This window comes from Sus scrofa, chromosome 10 (genome assembly GCF_054392235.1).
Source record: "Sus scrofa isolate SSC_HxYL_T2T_F1_AM1 chromosome 10, Sscrofa_HxYL_maternal_Yorkshire_Landrace_v2.0, whole genome shotgun sequence".
In the NCBI taxonomy this organism is placed as follows: domain Eukaryota; kingdom Metazoa; phylum Chordata; class Mammalia; order Artiodactyla; family Suidae; genus Sus; species Sus scrofa.
Window position 1 is genome coordinate 17,792,513 of NC_139392.1, and position 17,470 is coordinate 17,809,982.

At 49.6% G+C, this 17,470-nt stretch overlaps 1 protein-coding gene across 4 annotated transcripts in view; it reads left to right on the forward strand.

The window, feature by feature from the left end:
• LOC100739202 (kinesin-like protein KIF28P) overlaps positions 1-17,470 on the forward strand; it is a 70,429-nt gene that overhangs the window by 14,369 nt on the left and 38,590 nt on the right. For 3 of the 4 annotated variants that reach the window (XR_014817475.1, XM_005667953.3, XM_084979268.1), the window contains 7 exons: positions 1,531-1,598; positions 3,424-3,533; positions 4,434-4,540; positions 6,510-6,600; positions 8,362-8,416; positions 10,181-10,304; positions 11,710-11,854. Coding sequence is in view for 3 of the 4 variants with exons in the window: in XM_005667953.3 (XP_005668010.3) it covers positions 1,531-1,598; positions 3,424-3,533; positions 4,434-4,540; positions 6,510-6,600; positions 8,362-8,416; positions 10,181-10,304; positions 11,710-11,854 (700 nt within the window). In the remaining variant the exon portion in view is untranslated. The remainder of the gene's footprint in view (positions 1-1,530; positions 1,599-3,423; positions 3,534-4,433; positions 4,541-6,509; positions 6,601-8,361; positions 8,417-10,180; positions 10,305-11,709; positions 11,855-17,470) is intronic. The other variant, XM_084979269.1, reaches the window with a different exon arrangement.

Consider the following 17,470-nt stretch of genomic DNA (forward strand, 5'->3'; position numbering starts at 1 on the left):
AAAGGACATGTCTTATTTTCACGATCAGGAAAAACCTCATACAGTTAGAAAAAATAAGCCTTGCGATGTCACATTATTCTAAATCAACCCTCCTTCCATGACAAGACTGTAGCTTAGTGTGACTGTTTTAGACACTAGGTGGGTATGTGAGCTGGAGAGTAGCTGAATCATGTCATCTCAGCAAAGACTCCAGACTCTATCATTGAAAGTTGTCCAAGTGGGGACAGCATGCCGTGTGTTAGCTCAGGGCGCTCTGCTCTCCAGCTTTGGGTGTGGGAAGAAACAAAATCAGGCAAACTCTGCCTCCAGCCTCCCATCTGGGGGCCTGGGGAGGAGAGAAATGCTTACTGCTGGACCTGTCTTTTATCATTGATTCTTGCCTAGCGATTTTAAAATTCTTTCATTTAAAGTTTTTCTGGGAGTTCCCGTTGTGGCTCAGCAGTTAACGAACCCGACGAGTACCCATGAAGACACAGGTTCAATCCTTGGCCTTGCTCAATGGGTTAAGGATCTGGCATTGCTATGGCTGTGATGTAGGCCAGCAGCTGTAGCTCCAATTCGACCCCTGGCCTGGGAACCTCCATATGCTGCAGGTGCAGCCCTAAAAAGCAAAAACAAACAAAATATCCCCTTGAAAATATGGCTGTGATGACTAAAAGAGATGATATAGTGAATAAGCTGATGGTGAAATGAAAGCTACATCGCTAGATAAAGGATTACTCATCCTGCCCTTAGGCGCCAAACCTTGGCCTCCAGGTCCCCAGATTAGGCACTGGCCCATCGGCAGTCATATTTCGTCCTGTTCACACTCGCAGGGAAATGACCCTGCCCGGCTCCGGTTCATCCAAAGGCTTATTTTCTCATTTGAATTCTAGAACAATTAAGCCAAAGTCAATCACTGGACTGGAAAGCATGTGAGTGACTGATGAGGTGTGTCATGCATTAGATGTCATACATCATGAGTGATAAGGTGTCTATTGGTCTTTGCGGTGCCAGCATTCAGCTCTTATTTAAATCCGAGAGGAAGTTTGCTGGGGACTCAGTGCTGCGGGCAGTGTGGTACAGAGATCAACTCAGGACTGGTTCGGGTACCAGCTCTGGCACTTGTCATCTGAGTGACCTTAGCATGTTATTCTTCTCTGCAGATTTCTTTTCTTTGCTTTTTTTTTTTTTTGCTTTTTTTTTTTTTTTTTTTTTTTGCTTTTTGGCCACCCTGTGGCATAGAGTTCCCAGGCCAGGAATCAGATCCAAGCCACAGTTGCAACCTAAGCCACAGCTGCAGCAACATTGGATCCTTAACCCACTGAGCCGGGCTAGGGATTGAACTTGTGCCCTGGAGCTCCCAAAACACCACCATCCTGTTGTGCCACAGCGGGAACTCATCAGCTGCAGCCTTCTGTCTGAGCTGTAAAGTTTAAATGATATCACAAACGACAAGATAATCCATGAATGTTAGCTCTGTAATAGCAACCACGAGAGCTCTAAACACTTACATAAACAACAAAATCTGAAACGGATATTTTTTCACAGATAGCAGCCATAAGTCCTGCTGACATCTGCTATGAGGAAACTTTATCAACATTAAGATATGCTGAAAGGTACGTTTATGACTAATTTTTTATTTCTTTTTAGGGCTGTACCCACAGCATATGGAAGTTCCCAGGCTAGGGGTCAAATCAGAGCTGCAGTTGCCGGCCTACACCACAGCCACAGCAACACCAGATCCTTGACCCACTGAGTGAGGCCAGGGATCGAACCCCACATCCTTAGTCGGGTTCATTACCACTGAGCCACACGGGAACTCCATGTTTATAAATACTTATTATCCCTAGTGGTTCCAAGTTGTAAATCTGGCAAATTCTTGCAGCACCCTTGTCCATGTTGGGTTGGTGTTTTGGAAAGGGGTCCAGGAGAAGGCAGAACAGAATTCCTTGTGCGAGAACATAAAACAGCTAAGAGGAGGGAGAGGGGCTCAGGGCCCTCCTGAGCCTGTCGTTTTGTTGCTCCAGCCCTGGATGGGGGAGAAGCCGGGCTCAAATCCACAGGAGAAAGCCCTGATCTCAATCCTGAGGTGCTTGGTACCTGTCCCCTTGCATTTTCCTGCCTGATAGCACAGCCATTCCCAGCTTCTCCTTTTGTCACATGGAACACGGGTAGAGAAGAGTGGCAGGCAGGGCGTTTGTGTGCTAATGATAAAGCTGAGGAGGTAAGAGGTACCCCTGAAGCTGTCACCAGCCCCCGCTCTGCAGCTCGCCCTGTGCTGGTTCTTGTTTCTCCAGGCCCCGCACAACAGGTTCTGCTCTTGGGAGGAGGCCTGCAGGGCTCAGCATCTCCTTCCAGGGAGGGGCTGTCACCACAGGTTCCTTCCCTTCTAACTGGCCTGGGAAACAAGGCCACCTCCTTGCCCCGGAGGTGCCAGGCCGTTGCCTAGCCGAGTTCCTGCTTTTCAAGGCAGGAGGGAGCCTGCTTCTCCTGACCCTTCTAGGAAGCTGAGGGTCTGGGGAGAGGGAACCTCTGACCAGGGGTGGAAACCAGGTGCCACCATGTGGTTTCCTCTATCCCAGGCATGTGGCAGAGAGTCTCCACCAGCTGATGAGAATCCCTTCCGCTCCATGCTGGAGCCAGGCACTCTCAGTCTGCGTTCCAGGCAGCTGGAGCTGGTGCGTGAACTGAACTTCATTTCTATTCTAACACGTCGCTGGCCATAGAATCTGACGCCATGCAAGGTGGGACCTGGACCTCCCTGCCCTGGTTGGCTCACACACTGCGTTGGGGTGATGACCACCATCGGTCCTGGCACAGCTCTGCCCAGCATGAGGCTGAAGCTCAAAAACCATAGGTGTTGGAGTTCCTCTTGTGGCTCAGTCTTAATGAATCCAGCTAGTATCCATGAGGATGCGAGTTCGATCTCTGGCCTCGTTCAGTGGGTTAAGGATCCGGCGTTGCCATGAACTGTGGTGTAGGTTGCAGACATGGCTTGGATCTGGTGTTGCTCCATGCAGCAGTAGACAGGAGTGAGTTAGGTACCTCCAAGCGCACCCCAGGGCGGTGCACACGGTAGAGCAGTCACTGGCAGCCTCCAGGGTTTGTGTGCTTACCACAACATCAGGGACGGAACAGATTTCTCATCACCAACCGAGTCAGCCCAACTGAGGGACTGTGTTCAGGGCCTGGGACATAGGGACAGGGCTCCAGGCCTCCAAGGAGCTGCTCAGGTTGATTTGAACTGCTGGGTGTGACTAAGTGCCTTCTAGTCTTAATGGTTTACTGGAACCTGACATGGTGGAATCTTGACTCACTTGAGGGCGAAAAGTTCCCACTTGGACAATTTGAGACCGGAGCCCAGCATCCGTCCAGTGCTTTGGTGGTGCTGCTCCAGCTGCACAAGATCCAAGGCCTGAGTGTGTGTCCACCTTTGCCCAGGGCTAAGAAGATCCGGAACAAGGCCGTGGTCAACACCTCAACCCTGGTGAAAGAGTCAAGGGCAGAGAACAGCAAACTGCTGCTCGGATGTGGAAACTCCAGAATAGCAGGTAAACTGGCTCAGGAGTCAGTGCAGGTTCCAGCCAGCAGCCAGGAGGCAGGGGACAGGAGGAGGGGCCGAGGGGGAGGTTGGGGCATCCCTGGGACTTTGTCTAGGATGATTTTGGCCTGAATGCAGATTCATATGCATTTGTTAAGAAATCATGGCCCTATCCTTTTTATTTTTTATTTTATTTTGTTTATTTTTTACATGTACATAATCCATTCTTTTTCAGGTTCTTGTCCTGCATAAGGCCATGTCCTTTGTTTTTATTTTTTATTTTATTTACTTGTTGTCTTTTTAGAGCCGCATCCATGGCATATGGAAGTTCCCAGGCTAGGGGTGGAATTGGGGCTGTAGCTGCCAGTCTATACCACAGCCCTAGCAACACCAGATCCAAGCCACATCCACAACCTACACCACAGCTCATGGCAACCCTGGATCCTTAACCCACTGAGTGAGGCAGGGATTGCACCTGCATCCTCATGGACACTATGTTGGGTTCTTAACCAGCTGAGCCACAGGGGAACTCCAAGAGTCCCATATTTTGACTGAGAACGGAATTGAGACTTACTCTGTGCCTCACCTTTGACATTGCAGGCTTTAATTTAATTTAATTAATTAATTTATTTATCTTTTAGACCTGCACCAGTAGCATACGGAGATCCAGGCTAGGGGTCCAATTGGAACTGTAGCCACCGGCCTATGCCAGAGCCACAACATGGGATCTGAGCTGCGTCTGCAACCTACACCATAGCTCAGGGCAATGCCAGATCCTTAACCCAATGAGCGAGGCCAGAGATCGAGCCCAGGTCCTCATGGATGCTAGTCAGGTTCGTTAACCACTGAGCCACGATAGGCGCCCCTTTAATTTGATCTTAAGTTGCTTAAAATAGCTCCTTTCTTCCAGAGCTGCCAGCCTGTTTGCTGGTGGAGCCCACTGCTCAGCTGTCCTGGGCACACCAGCTGGAGCAGGCTCGGCGGGAGTGGCAGCAGCACTACGCGGCCATTGCCCAGGTGAGGCCCCAGCCCACCCCCACCCCCACCTGCTGAGGCCAACAGCCTGGGGGAGGGGCTTGCACCTTATCCAGAGATGCACTGATGCCTGAGCTGCTGCCAGGTGGAGAATTGGGGTGAGGCATAATCCGTGTACTATGTGAGTGTGACATGCGATATGGGACATCTGAGTGAAATTAGTGGCAGAGTTGGGGAGAGAATGAGGGGGCATGGAAGGGAAGTAGGCAGAGAGTCTTTGGTACATCTTGATGAATGAGGCTGAGGGTAGAATTCAAGGCTTGTTCATAAGTAGGGTTTGGGGAGAATTTGAGGAATACCATCATCTTCTTGGGACCACATGTTGTGACCCTGAACCATGTGTCTATCCTGACATTCACTGCCAATTTCAGATCATAAATGGGCCGTGATGCGAACCTTGTACCTGGGCCAGGGGGATGCCTTCTCTACCTCCTGTCTACACCGCTCCGTCCATGGCCTTACTCCCCAAAGCCATGAGGCTCTGGCCAGACTCCAGTCGTGGGTGGGCCAGCCCTGGAGGAGTTTAAGAGTGGCAGGAGGGATCCAGTCTAGATTACCAAAGGCTCATGAAACCAGAACCAATGTAAGCCTCAGGTGGTGGGACCTGGCAGCGGCAGGTCAGGTTAAGTTAGGATCCAAGGATTTTAGAGGTGTAGACATAATATGGCGGCACACAGCAAGCAGAAGCAACAAGAAATTACCATCCTGAGCAAGGGGTACCTGGGTTGGTGACTCGGCTTCGAGGGTCAAGTAGGATCCAGAGTGAAGAAATAGGACTCTTGTGTATGGACAGTGACAGGTGACAACCAGAAGGACTTTCATTCTCTTTACTCTTTATCAGAGCTTCAAGATTTTTTATTTATTTATTTATTTATTTATTTATTGCTCTTTATGGCCACACCCACAGCATATGGAAGTTCCCAGGCTAGGGATCCAATCAGACCTACAGCTACCCACCACAGCCAAGGCCATAGCCACAGCCACAGCAATGTGGGATCTGAGCAGTGTCTGCGACCTATACCTCAGCTCAGGGGCAACTCGGGATACTTAACCTGCTGAAGAAGGCAACTTGGGATACTTAACCCGCTGAAGGAGGCCAGGGATGGAATCTGCATCCTCATGGGTACTAGTCATGTTTGTGCCACAGGAGCAACTCTAGAACTTGAAGGTTTAAAAGCTTGCACCTGCATAGTTTATTCCAGTTCTGTTTGTCTATCCTCTATAGCCGCAATATCAATCCATACCTGTATTAAAGAATGTCATGCACTAGCGTCCATGAGGACGCAGGTTCCATCCCTGGCCTTGCTCTGTGAGTTAAGGATCTGATGTTGCGGTGAGCTGTGGTGTAGGTCCCAGACGCAGCTTGGATCCCGCCTTGCTGTGGCTGCGGTGTAGGCTGGCACCTGGAACTTCAGTTCGACCCCTCGCCTGGGAACCTCTGTATGTCGTGGGTGCAGCCCTAAAAAGACCAAAAAAAAAAAAGACTGTCATGCATTTCGGACCCAAAAGAGGGCGCTGCACAGGCCACACTTTGCCATCAACTTCTGATGGGCAAGGAGGTGGCCAGAGGTCTGGGGGAATGAGATGTCTCACTCAGTTGGTGGCCCAGTATGGGACATCGTGACAGCTGGGGACTCCGGGAGCCTGAGGAAACAGCAGAGGCGGAAAGCAAAGTGGAGGGGACCTTGCGGGAGCAGCCGGCAAGGGCGGACAGGTCGGAAACCCGCTGTGCTTTGCAACAGTCCTGAGGGGGTGAATGCTGGCGGGCCCGCACCCCCTTCATCAGCCAAGGGTCCGGCCACACTTTCCTCCTCTGCGTCACTTTACCCAGCGAGGCGACGGGATGCCCAGACAGCCGGCTGAGGAGCGGCGGCTCGGGCGCTGAGAGAGCACCACTGCGCGTGCGCCGTGCTGCCCTCGGGTGAGGAAACCCTCTCGGTTTCTCCCACAGGAGCGGCGCTTGGTGAGGACCGTCCCTCACCTTCTCAACGTCAATGAAGACCCGCAGCTCACGGGGGTTCTCAAGCACTTCATCCAGGCCGGTACTTGCCCTTCCCCGGCACCCACCCCCCACCCCGGGGCATGGTTCTTTTTCTCTTCAGTTTTTTTTTTTTTTTTTAATGGTAAAATACACATAACAGAAAATTCACCATGTTAATCATTTTTAAGTGCACAGTTCAGGGAGTTCCCGTTGTGGCTCAGTGGGTTACAAACCCGACTAGGATCCATGAGGATGCAAGCTGGATCCCTGGCCTCGCTCAGTGGGTTGAGGATCCCGCGTGGCCGTGAGCTGCGGTGTAGGTCACAGACCCGGCTTGGATCCCGCTATGCTGTGGCTGTGGTGTAGCTCCGATGCGACCCCTAGCCTGGGAGCTTCCGGATGCCGCAGGGCGGCCCTAAAAAGGCAAAAAAAAAAAAAAAAAAGTATTCCGTTCAGTGGATTAAGTGCCTTCACACTGTTGTGCAACCATCGCCCCATCCATCCCAGACCTGTTTTTATTTTCTCAAGTTGCAACTCTGTCCGGATTGTGCGGTAACGCCCCACTGGCCCGTCCCCCGGCCCCTTCGGCCACCCTCTACTTCTGTCCACCCAATACTTCTGTGAATTTGGCTCTTCCGGGTACTCCGAATAAGTGGAACCCTACAGGATTTGTTCTTTTGTGTGTAGCTTACTTCACTCAGCATAATGTCCTCCAGGCTCATCCCTGTTGAAGCCTGTATCAGCTTTCTTCCCTTTCTTTTTTGAAATTTTTTGTCATTTTAGGACCACACCCGCAGCATATGGAGGTTCCCAGGTTAGGGATCGTATTGGAGCTGCAGCTGCTGGTCTACACCACAGCCACAGCAACACCAGATCCGAACCGCATCTGTGACCTACACCACAGTGCATGGCAACACCAGATCCTTAATCCATTGAACGAGGCCAGAGATCAAACTTATATCTTCATGGATACTAGTCAGGTTCTGTTCCACTGTGCCACAGCGGGAACTCTCGAGCTTTTCCTCCCTCTCTAAGGCTGAAGAATATTCCATTGTATATGTCTACCACATTCTGTTTATCCACTCATCCACTGGAAAATGGCACCCAACATCTGGCTTTCCCAAACTAGCCCTGTGCACACTCAAAACTAGCTCTGGGCACACTCAAAACAGGAGCGCCTCAAGAAGGACGCAGTGGGAGCAGCTTCTAGGAGACGGGGGAGGGGGGTGCTACTCCCAGTGCTGTCCTGGGGATCAGTCACTGGACAGAACCAGAGCGTCATAGACCAGGATCTTCCCTGTGGCCAGGCCCAGCACATCTCCTAAGGCCCCGCCTCAACACATTCTTCCTCCCATGAAGAAGGTAGAACTTTTTTCTTTTTTTGCTTTTTAGAGCTGCACCCGCAGCATGTGGAGGTTCCCAGGCTAGGGGTCGAATGAGAGCTGCAGCTGCCGGCCTATGCCAGAGCCACAACAACGTGGGATCCGAGCCACGTCTGTGGCCTACACCACAGCTCACGGCAACACCAGATCCTTAACCCACTGAGCGAGGCCAGGGATCAAACCTGCATCCTCATGGATACTAGTGGGTCTCGTTACTGCTGAGCCACAACAGGAACTTCCATAACTTTTTAAAAAGTTAGGAATATCACAGAAAAAGCAGACAGTAAGATAGTGATCCCTATGGCAAGGCAAAGTCCAAGTATCACCAGGACAGAAAACCGCAGTGGGAAAAATGGCACTTATCCCAACACCGGGCATGTTGGCTTATTAAGGTCAAATCCTGAAAAAATTGTAACATAAGTTTTCCTAATTCTCTTCAGGTTCCTGTGATGCTGGTCAGGCTGCTTCAAATGCCATCATTCTTCAAGGTTTGGGGTAAGTTTACAGGACCCTGCACCTTGTCCAGCATTAGAGATTCCAGAGGAGACTCGAAGGTCACCCAGGTATCAGCAGGCCAGGCCTCAAAGCCCTCAGGACAACAGGGAACAGGAAGTCACCAGACCTCCCTCGCCACCCACTCTAGCCTGTGTGGAAGGTCACCTCAGGAAGGGCTTTCTCCCCTCACTGAAACCCTCCTGCTGTGCTCCCTCTGTCTCCTTGGCTCTCATCTTGAGAGGCAGTAATTCTGCACAAACGGACATGAGTCAATTGAGCAGGAAATGAAGAGAGTTCAGGAAAGGCCACTACAGTGGCCCAAGGCTTTTGTGGTTCCACCACCAAGAGCAAGAGCATCCTTGGTTTGCTGTGCTCAGAGCCCCTACCAACCGGAATCATGCAAAGCCCAGACTTTGAGCGGGTCCCCACCCCAGGGGCCCCTCAGGAGCCCCTGTGGAACCCCAAGGTGGGGTCATAAATTCAGAGCCAGGTTCCACCTCTGTGGCCCCTCTCCTGGGGAGCCCACTGCTCTAGGGTCCCCCGCCACCTTCCAGGAACACTGTTTCCTGACTGCCCAGATTTCCAGCCAATAGGCTCGGTCAGCGACTGTAGAGGCAGGCCTTCCTGACCAGTTCCTCCCACATACCTCAGCCCTCCTTAGCCCACCTGGGCTCCTCGTGTGTGTGTGTGTGTGTGTGTGTGTGTGTGTGTGTGTGTGTGTGTGTGTGTGTGTGTGTGTGGCGGGGGGGGGGGGGGGGACTGCTGACACTAACTCCCTCTGACCACCGCCCCCAGGCGCCTTCTCCTGATTTGTCCTGGGGATGGATCATTTCCCTGGTAGACCACCCTAGTCCAACACGCAGGTCTAGAAATGGCTCAACTCCAGATGAGCTGAGGTTAAAACCTTCCCCGTAGGCTCCCTGGGCCCCAAGCAAACAAGGCTATGAATAGACACGTATCTCAACTTCCCGAACATTCCACCACAGCCAAGGAGTCCGGGAACATTCTCAAACAGTTAGGAAACTGGTTATTCAGGGCACACAGATGATATCTACTGGGCAGCCAATGTGACACCTCCGATACCCACCCCAAATCTTGTAACATCTCAAGTCTGGATATGTGTGGATAAAGACCCATAAACATTTCCATTGTGTCTCGGTGGTAATGAACCTGAGTAGTATCCATGAGGACGCAGGTTCGATCCCTGGCCTTGCTCAGTGGGTTAAGGATCCAGCGTTGCCATGGGCTGCAGTGTAGGTTGCAGATGTGGCTCAGATCTAGTGTTGCTGTGGCTGTGGTGTAGGCTGGCAGTGGCATCTCTGATTCAGCCCCTAGCCTGGAAACTTTCATATGCTGCAGGTGTGGTCCTAAAAAGATAAAACAAACAGAAAAAAATGCAGGCTCATTATTAAGTCACCTTCGCAGGTCGCTCCTGAAACAACACCCCTCTTTTCATTTCCCCTCCACTCAATCCCACCAGCCTGTGCGGTCTCTGAGGGCTCTCACTTGACCCTATGTCTCCTGGCTCCTTGCAGCCAGGGGTACTCGGTGGTGTTGGTTCTGCCAATAAACGTTTGCTTTGTTGTCTCCACACTTGAGTGTGGGGTCCCTTCCGCACCCACTGACCACAGCACACTGGAGCCCCACGGGCCTTCCGAGGCAGCTGTAGGCTGTACCCAGTTGTGCAAATAAGAAAGCATGACAGAAACTGTTCACGAAAATCATAATTTATTTGGTCACTTAGACATGTTCTTGTTTTTTTAGAATTTCAGATAAACACGCTTCCTTCACGAATTCGGATGGCAAAGTGATGGTGACCCCACACGGCAAATGCAAGGTCATCGTTAACGGGGTCCCCATCACAACCAAGACAAAGCTGCGGCATCTGGTAAACTCTCCCGTGGAGCCAGAGGCTTCCCTAAGCCTGACCGACCCAGAGGGACCCAGAATGAGGGTGGCACGGCTGGGTGCTATGCCCCATTGTCCCCCTGCTATGGGACACTGTAATGACAAGGTCACAGCTGTGGAGTCGAGAGACCAGATACTAACTCGCTGTGCTTTCTGGAGAAGTCATTTCACCTTCCTGGACCTTAACGATAAAGCAGAGAGGGGGAAACTAGGTGAACGCTGAGATCCTTCCAGCTATAACCATGTATGGCATTGCAGGGTTTTTGTTTGGTTTTGTTTTGGTTTTTAGAGCTGCACCTCCTTCATATGGACGTTCCTAGGCTAGAAGTTGAATCAGAGCTGCAGCTGCTGGCCTACACCACAGCCACAGCAGTGCAGGATCCAAGCCATGTCTGCGACCTACACCTCAGTTCATGGCAACACTGGATCCTTAACCCACTGATTGAGGCCAGGGATTGAACCTGCATCCTCATGGATACTAGTTGGGTTCATTTCCACTGCGCCAGGACAGGAGCTCCTGACATTGTAGATTTTTAAAACCTGTCATTGAGAGGGACTGCCAGCATCTTGCCAACACCAGGCTCTCCCTGTCTCCTCCCACCCCCCTGGCCTGAGCCTCAGCACCACACAGGCTCCAGACCCCTCCCCATGCCTTTCAGATCAGCTCGTTGAATCAGACTGCTCCCATCTTGGAAATCCTTGAGTGTCTCCCTTTTAGGACATGTGAGCAAGCCGGCCCATCTCTGCCTCCCTGGACTCATGCTCTGCCGGGGCTTCCCCTGGTCACACAATCCTTGGAACACTCAACCGTCCCAGGCTCTGGTCCTCAGCAGCCTTCTCTGCCTCACGGCAGCTTAGCACACTTGAAGGGTCGCCTAGTTAGTGCACGTGGGCAGAGGTCTTCTCTGAGCCCCAGTGTAAACCCGGGCGTACACTCTGCGGAAGCCCCGCCCCTTCCTTCCCAGCATCCTTTGCAGGATGCTGTGACTGCATGTTAGGGTATCAAGTCCAGGGCGGGGGTGGGGGGGTCTCCCTGGTCCGTACTGACTCCCGGTGCCTGTGGGATAAAGGAAGACATCAAGGAGAGCCCGTACAAAGAAGCAAGAGGCTTGTAAGTCAACTATAATTTAAAATTTTTTTAATAAATTATTTACAAGCCTCTTGCTTCTTTGTGCGTGCTCTCCTTGACCCCTCTTGCTTTTTTTTTTTTTTTTTTTTTTTAAATAATTTAGAAGCAAGAGGGGTCCTTTCCCCCTTCCTCCCTCGTGTGTGTGGGTCTCCCCCTTGCGTACAGGAGTCACAAGGTCTGCTGATTGAACCCAGAGGAGCAGGCTGACCCCGACCCCTGCCCCCTCCTAACTCTGAGTCGTGGGTTTCCTCTCTAGGACCGAATTATTTTGGGATCCAACAGCGCCTACCTCTACATCGGCTTTCCTTCTGAGCGAGGCAGTGAGGACTTGAGCAGATTCGATTATGACTTTTTCCAGTTGGAGAGAGCAGCCGCAGAGGGCGTGAGTGTGGACAAGCTTGGTGAGTGGCCCCAGGCCGACCTCTGGCATTTTCCGTGGGCAGGTGTGAAAGCAACCACTTGCCCTGTGGGCTCTCCTGCTATCCTTAAGAAAATCATCTTTCATTGTGTCAAAGTATAATGTTGAGAAAGTTAAAATACGATTTCCCTGCACATGTAGAATGAGCACATGTTAAAGATGTATTTAATTTATAAAACCCTTCCCCTGTGAATCAGGGTCAAGACGGTTCCCAGGAGGAGAGAGGAGGGCGCTGAAATGGGATTGCTGGCTTGGGCAGCACTAAGCAGTGCCTTCAGGGCCATTAATCTCCTGGACAAAAATTCATTTCACTGCACCGGCTTGCTGTAAATTCGCATCAGTCAGCTCAGAGTGGGCCCTAATCCTTGGTCAGGAATGAGTGTACACACACCTGCACAGTTCCCCGAGGGGGCCAGAGGCTCCTGACACAGGCTCTGCCAGGACATTAAAGGGCAGTCATCCTTCCACCTTATTTCCAGGTTTTGGATGACTTTTCTTGACAGCTCTTTGCCCCTGAAACCTTTTCTTTTGTGGTCACTGTGTGGCTCTCTCATGGGCACAGTTAGCTGGCCGTGCTCAGCCAGCCTGTCCTCTCAGCTCAGACGCCATCTGCCCCAGTTTCCTGGAGCTCCTTGCCGTGGCTGGAAGCATTTTGTGGGTAATTCTTAACCCTGACATTTCTTGAAAGGGACAGAAAAGTTTCTACAGGAGTGCGTGGAACTCTCAAACACACTCCACTCAAATTTCCTGTTTTAATATTTGATATTTGCTTTATTATGTATGTGTTTATATATATATATATATACATTTATATTTATAATTTTTTCTGAACCTTTTTCTTTTTGGGGCTGCACCTATAGCATATGGCAGTTCCCAGGCTAGAAGTCGAATCTGAGCTGCAGCTACTGGCCTACACCACAGCCACAGCAACACCGGATCCAATCCTCATCTGTAACCTGCACCACAGCTTGCAGCAATTTGGGATCCTTAATCCCTGAGCAAGGCCAGGGATCGAATCTGCATTGTCACCAATACTATAAGAGGTCTTTAACCTGATGAGCCACAGTGGAAACTCCCCTGAACCATTTGAATGTAAGATGCAAACATGATGCTTCTTTATCCTTTTTTTTTTTAGAATTTTTAAGTTTCTGAAGTTCTTTTTTTTAAATGTTTTTATTACTGTTGATTTACAATTTTATCATCCTTTGATCATTGGATGATTGGCATGATTTCTGTCAATTTCTGCTGTACAGCAAAGTAACCCAGTTATACATATATGTACACACCCTTTTTTCACATTTCCCTCCATCATGTTCCATCCCAAGTGATCAGATATAGTTCCTTGAGCTATAGAGCAGAATCTCATCACTTATCCACTCCAAATGCTATTGTTTACATCTCCTAACCCCGAACTCGTAGCCCCTCCACTCCCTCTCCCATCCTTAAATATATCCCTGTATACTTCCTAAGGCAAAGGACATTCTTTCACATAACTAGAGTACAATGATCAAAATCAGAGAATTAATACTGATATGATACTATTACTTCATCTATGAGTTTTGCTCATATTTAACTGTTTCAGTAATTTCCATTATAAAAAAATTGGGGTCCAGGGTCTACTTCAGGACCACACTTAGTTGTCACATCTCTTTGATCTCCTTAAATCTGGAACAGTTCATCAGGTTTGTTTTTGTCTTTCACGACCTTGAAATTTTTGAAGAGTAAAGATTAATTTTATACAGTGTTCTTGCGTTTGGGTTTTTATGATGTTTCCTCATGACAGGGTTGAGGTGGTAGGTTTTGGGCAGGACTGCCAGCAAAGTGATACTGTGTCCTCTGAGCCTCATGTGGCAAGGCAGCGTGGTGTCAGAGTGTCCCTTTTTGGTGATATTAATTGTGATCCCTTGGTTAAGGTGGTGTCTGCCAGTTTTCCCCACTGTAAAATTACTAATCTTATTATTTTTCTTTTTTTTTAGGGCCACAACTGCAGCATATGGAAGTTCCCAGACTAGGGGTCGAATCAGAGTTGCAGCTGCCAGCTTACACCACAGCTCATGGCAACCCTGGATCCTTAACCCACTGAGCAAGGCCAGGGATGGAATCTGCATCCTCATGGATACTAGTCAGGTTTGTTCCTGCTGAGCCACACTGGAAACTCCCTATGTTTTAAATTAATAACTATTTTATGGGGAGAGACTTTGAAATGTGGAAATCCTATACCCCATCCCGCTTTCATCCACTAATTTTATCACCCTTTGATCATTGGATTATTAGTATGATTTTTGTCAATTGGTAAATTTCTAGCTCCACCATTTCTTCTACATTTATTTGAAAAAATGTTACTGTAAGAAATAAGCTTGCTTTCATATTTATTCATTGATTTATGTCAATGTGAGCCTGGTTTTACTCAATAAGTTATAATCTGTTGCTTTTATAATTTATTTTGATAAGCAAATTCTCCTAGATTTGGCTGATGGGAGTTCCTTTCTTTTTTTCTTTTCCTCTTTTTTTAAAAACCATACCCGCAGCATATGGAAGTTCCCAGGCTAGGGGTCCAATTGGAGCTGCAGCTGCCAGTCTGTACCACAGACCTGAGCCACATCTGTGACCTACACTTCAGCTTGTGGCAATACAACACCAGATCCGTAACCCATGGAGTGAGGCAAGGGATTGAATCCGTATCCTCATGGATACTAGTTGGGTTCTTAACTCACTGAGCCACATCGGGAACCCTGGGAGCTTCTTTCAAACTATATTTTGTGTCTTCCCAACATTGCTTATCATTCTTTAAGCACTAGCTTACTTTCTGGCATCAAAAAATTTTCAGGTTCATCTTATGGGCTCTCAGTCGCAGCTCTGGTGTCAATCATTTCTCCAAGGGTCCTGAATCCTTTTGTTGGAGAATGACTTTTATAAATCAAGATCTCGTGCTGGGTGTGCAAACTGCTATATGGATACATGGCTTCCACTCACAGATTATAGCTTCATCTGTATTTATAAAACTGTAAATTCATATTAATACCGCCAATCCCAGTGTTTATTTCATCTTTCCCTTGGTGAGGAAATTTAGAATCTATATGTCCATTTTTCTCCATCTGCCCTGTGGATTCCACACCTCACTTCTTCTCTAGCATTTGTCTCTGAAGAGTCTGCCCACCCCGCCCCACCCCATCGTGCATCACTAAATGCTCTCCGTAGGCCATTCCATTACATGCTCTTCTATCTTCCACCATAAAAACAAACAAACAGGGAGTTCCCGTTGTGGCTCAGCGGTAATGAACCTGATATTATCCGTGAGGATACAGACTCAATCTCTGGCCTTGCTTAGTGGGGTAAGGATCCACGGTTGCCATGAGCTGTGGTGCAGGCCAGCAACTGGAGCTCTGATTCCACCCCTAGCCTAGGAATTTCCACATGCTGCAAAAAAGCAAAACAAACAAACAAAGCCCTACCTGGACCCACATCTCCCTCTGGCTTCTACCATATTGCTTTTTGTTCCCTTTTATGGAAAATGGGTCAGTTGTTTCCACTTTCTCATCCCCAGTCTGTCTTCGGTCCCCACCATGCCTTGGCCTCTGCCCTCCGTGTCCCAAGTCTAGCAGGCACGTGCCTTCTCGCATCTTACTGAGGTCTCGGTGGCATCATACCCAGTGGAGTCCTCTCTCCTTTTTGAAATGTCTTACTCTTGGCACGTGTTGTCCTGGTTTTCTTCTAGGCCACTTCTTCCACATCTCCTTTCCTGGCTCCTCCTCCTCTAACCCATTTGAGATTTCAAGTGCCCCGGAGCTGGGGCCTTGGGACTCTTGGACCTTGGGCTTCTCTGAGCTTCGGACTCTTCTCTAGACAGCGGCTTTCCCCTCTGTGCTCTCATCGCTCTCCGTGGCTCTGAGCGCCACCCATGCTATCAGCCCTCAGCTCCCCTGCTCCTCGCCCTCCTCTGGGTATCTCTTGATACCTTGATCTAGATGCTGCTTTTTTTTTTTTTTTTTTTTTTTTTGTCTTTTTGTCTTTTGGCCTTTTCTTGAGCCACTCCCACAGCATATGGAGGTTCCCAGGCTAGGAGTCAAATCTGAGCTGTAGCCACCAGCCTACACCAGAGCCACAGCAACTCGGGATCCGAGCTGCGTCTGCAACCTACACCACAGCTCAGGGCAACGCCGGATCCTTAACCCACTGAGGGACGCCAGGGGTCAGACCTGAGTCCTCGTGGTTACTAGTCGGGTTTGTTCCTGCTGAGCCATGATGGGACCTCCTGCAGCTACTTTGTTATCTCTGCTTGCATGACTCTCAGGCATGTCAACACGGAAGTGTCCAGAACAGAGCCTTGACTCCTCTCTCACCCCAAGCCTCTTCTCAGAGTCAGGACTTACCATTTGGGCAAACTGCTCAAGCCAAAAATCTAGCCTCCCTCGCTTCTTCACTTCTTCGCCCAGTTTGCCTTTTCTCCATCCTCCTGGGGCCACCATTTCAGGGAAAGCCATCATCTTCTCTTCCCTGAACAGTGTAGCCCCACTGAACTCATCAGATCATGGTATTCTCGGGCTAAAAAAATATTCATAAGATCTTCTTAAGATCCCGAGTTCCCATTGTGGCTCAGAAGAGACAAATCTGTATCCATGAGGATGCAGGTTTGATCCCTGGCCTTGCTCAGTGGGTTAAGGATCCAGCGTTGCTGTGAGCTGAGGTGTAGGTTGCAGACGTGGCTCGGATCTGGTGTTGCTGTGACTGTGGTGTAGGCTGGCAGCTGGAGTTCCAATTTGACCCCTAGCCTGGAAACTTCCACATGCCACAAGTGTGGCCCTAAAAAGCAAAAACAAAAACAAAAAACCAGCAAAACTTCTCAAAATCCATAGAATAAAATGCACACTCTTTAGCATGGTCTTGAAGGCCCTGTATCACAGGCTTCCTCTTCAACCTCATCTCACACCACTTTTTCTTTACCCTACTTTGAACCTTGCTGGTCTCTGTGTTGCTCCTCAAACACACTGAGCCCTTTCTGCCTCAGGACCTTTGCACTTGCTGCTTGTTTTCCTTTGCGTCTTCTTTCTCATCTTTCCTCTCTCAGCTCAGACATCACTTGCTCAGGTAGATCTTCCCTTTGCTTGGCTTCATTTGTTTACTCTTTCTTACTTAACTGTATTTCTTTCATAGCATTTGTCACATTTTGAAATTATTTTATTCTTAGTTCATTTGATTATTATTCCTTTGTCCACATGAGAATATAAGCTCTAACTGGGATTTTTTCCCCTCTTCTTTGTCCATTCATTTATACTCACTCCACAAGTATTTACTGAGCTCTGACTAGGTGCCAGATATGGCTCTAAGCCCTGGGGACCCAGCAGTGAGCAAAGGAGTGCCCTGGATTTCTGGGTCAAAGCTTCCCCTCATCCTCTCCGCCCACCTGCCACCCCCAACAACAACCTGGGCTTCCTGGTCAGAAGGAGCTCTGGTGTCTGCCTCATTCATGTCTCCCCTCGGCTCAGATGGAGCCTCCTGACCACCTTCCCTCCCCTCTCTCCCCCTCCCCAGGCATCTGCTCACACCCCTCATTGGAGGCCCAGCTACCAGGGCCCTGGGCGGCACCAGGGTCTCTGCTTCC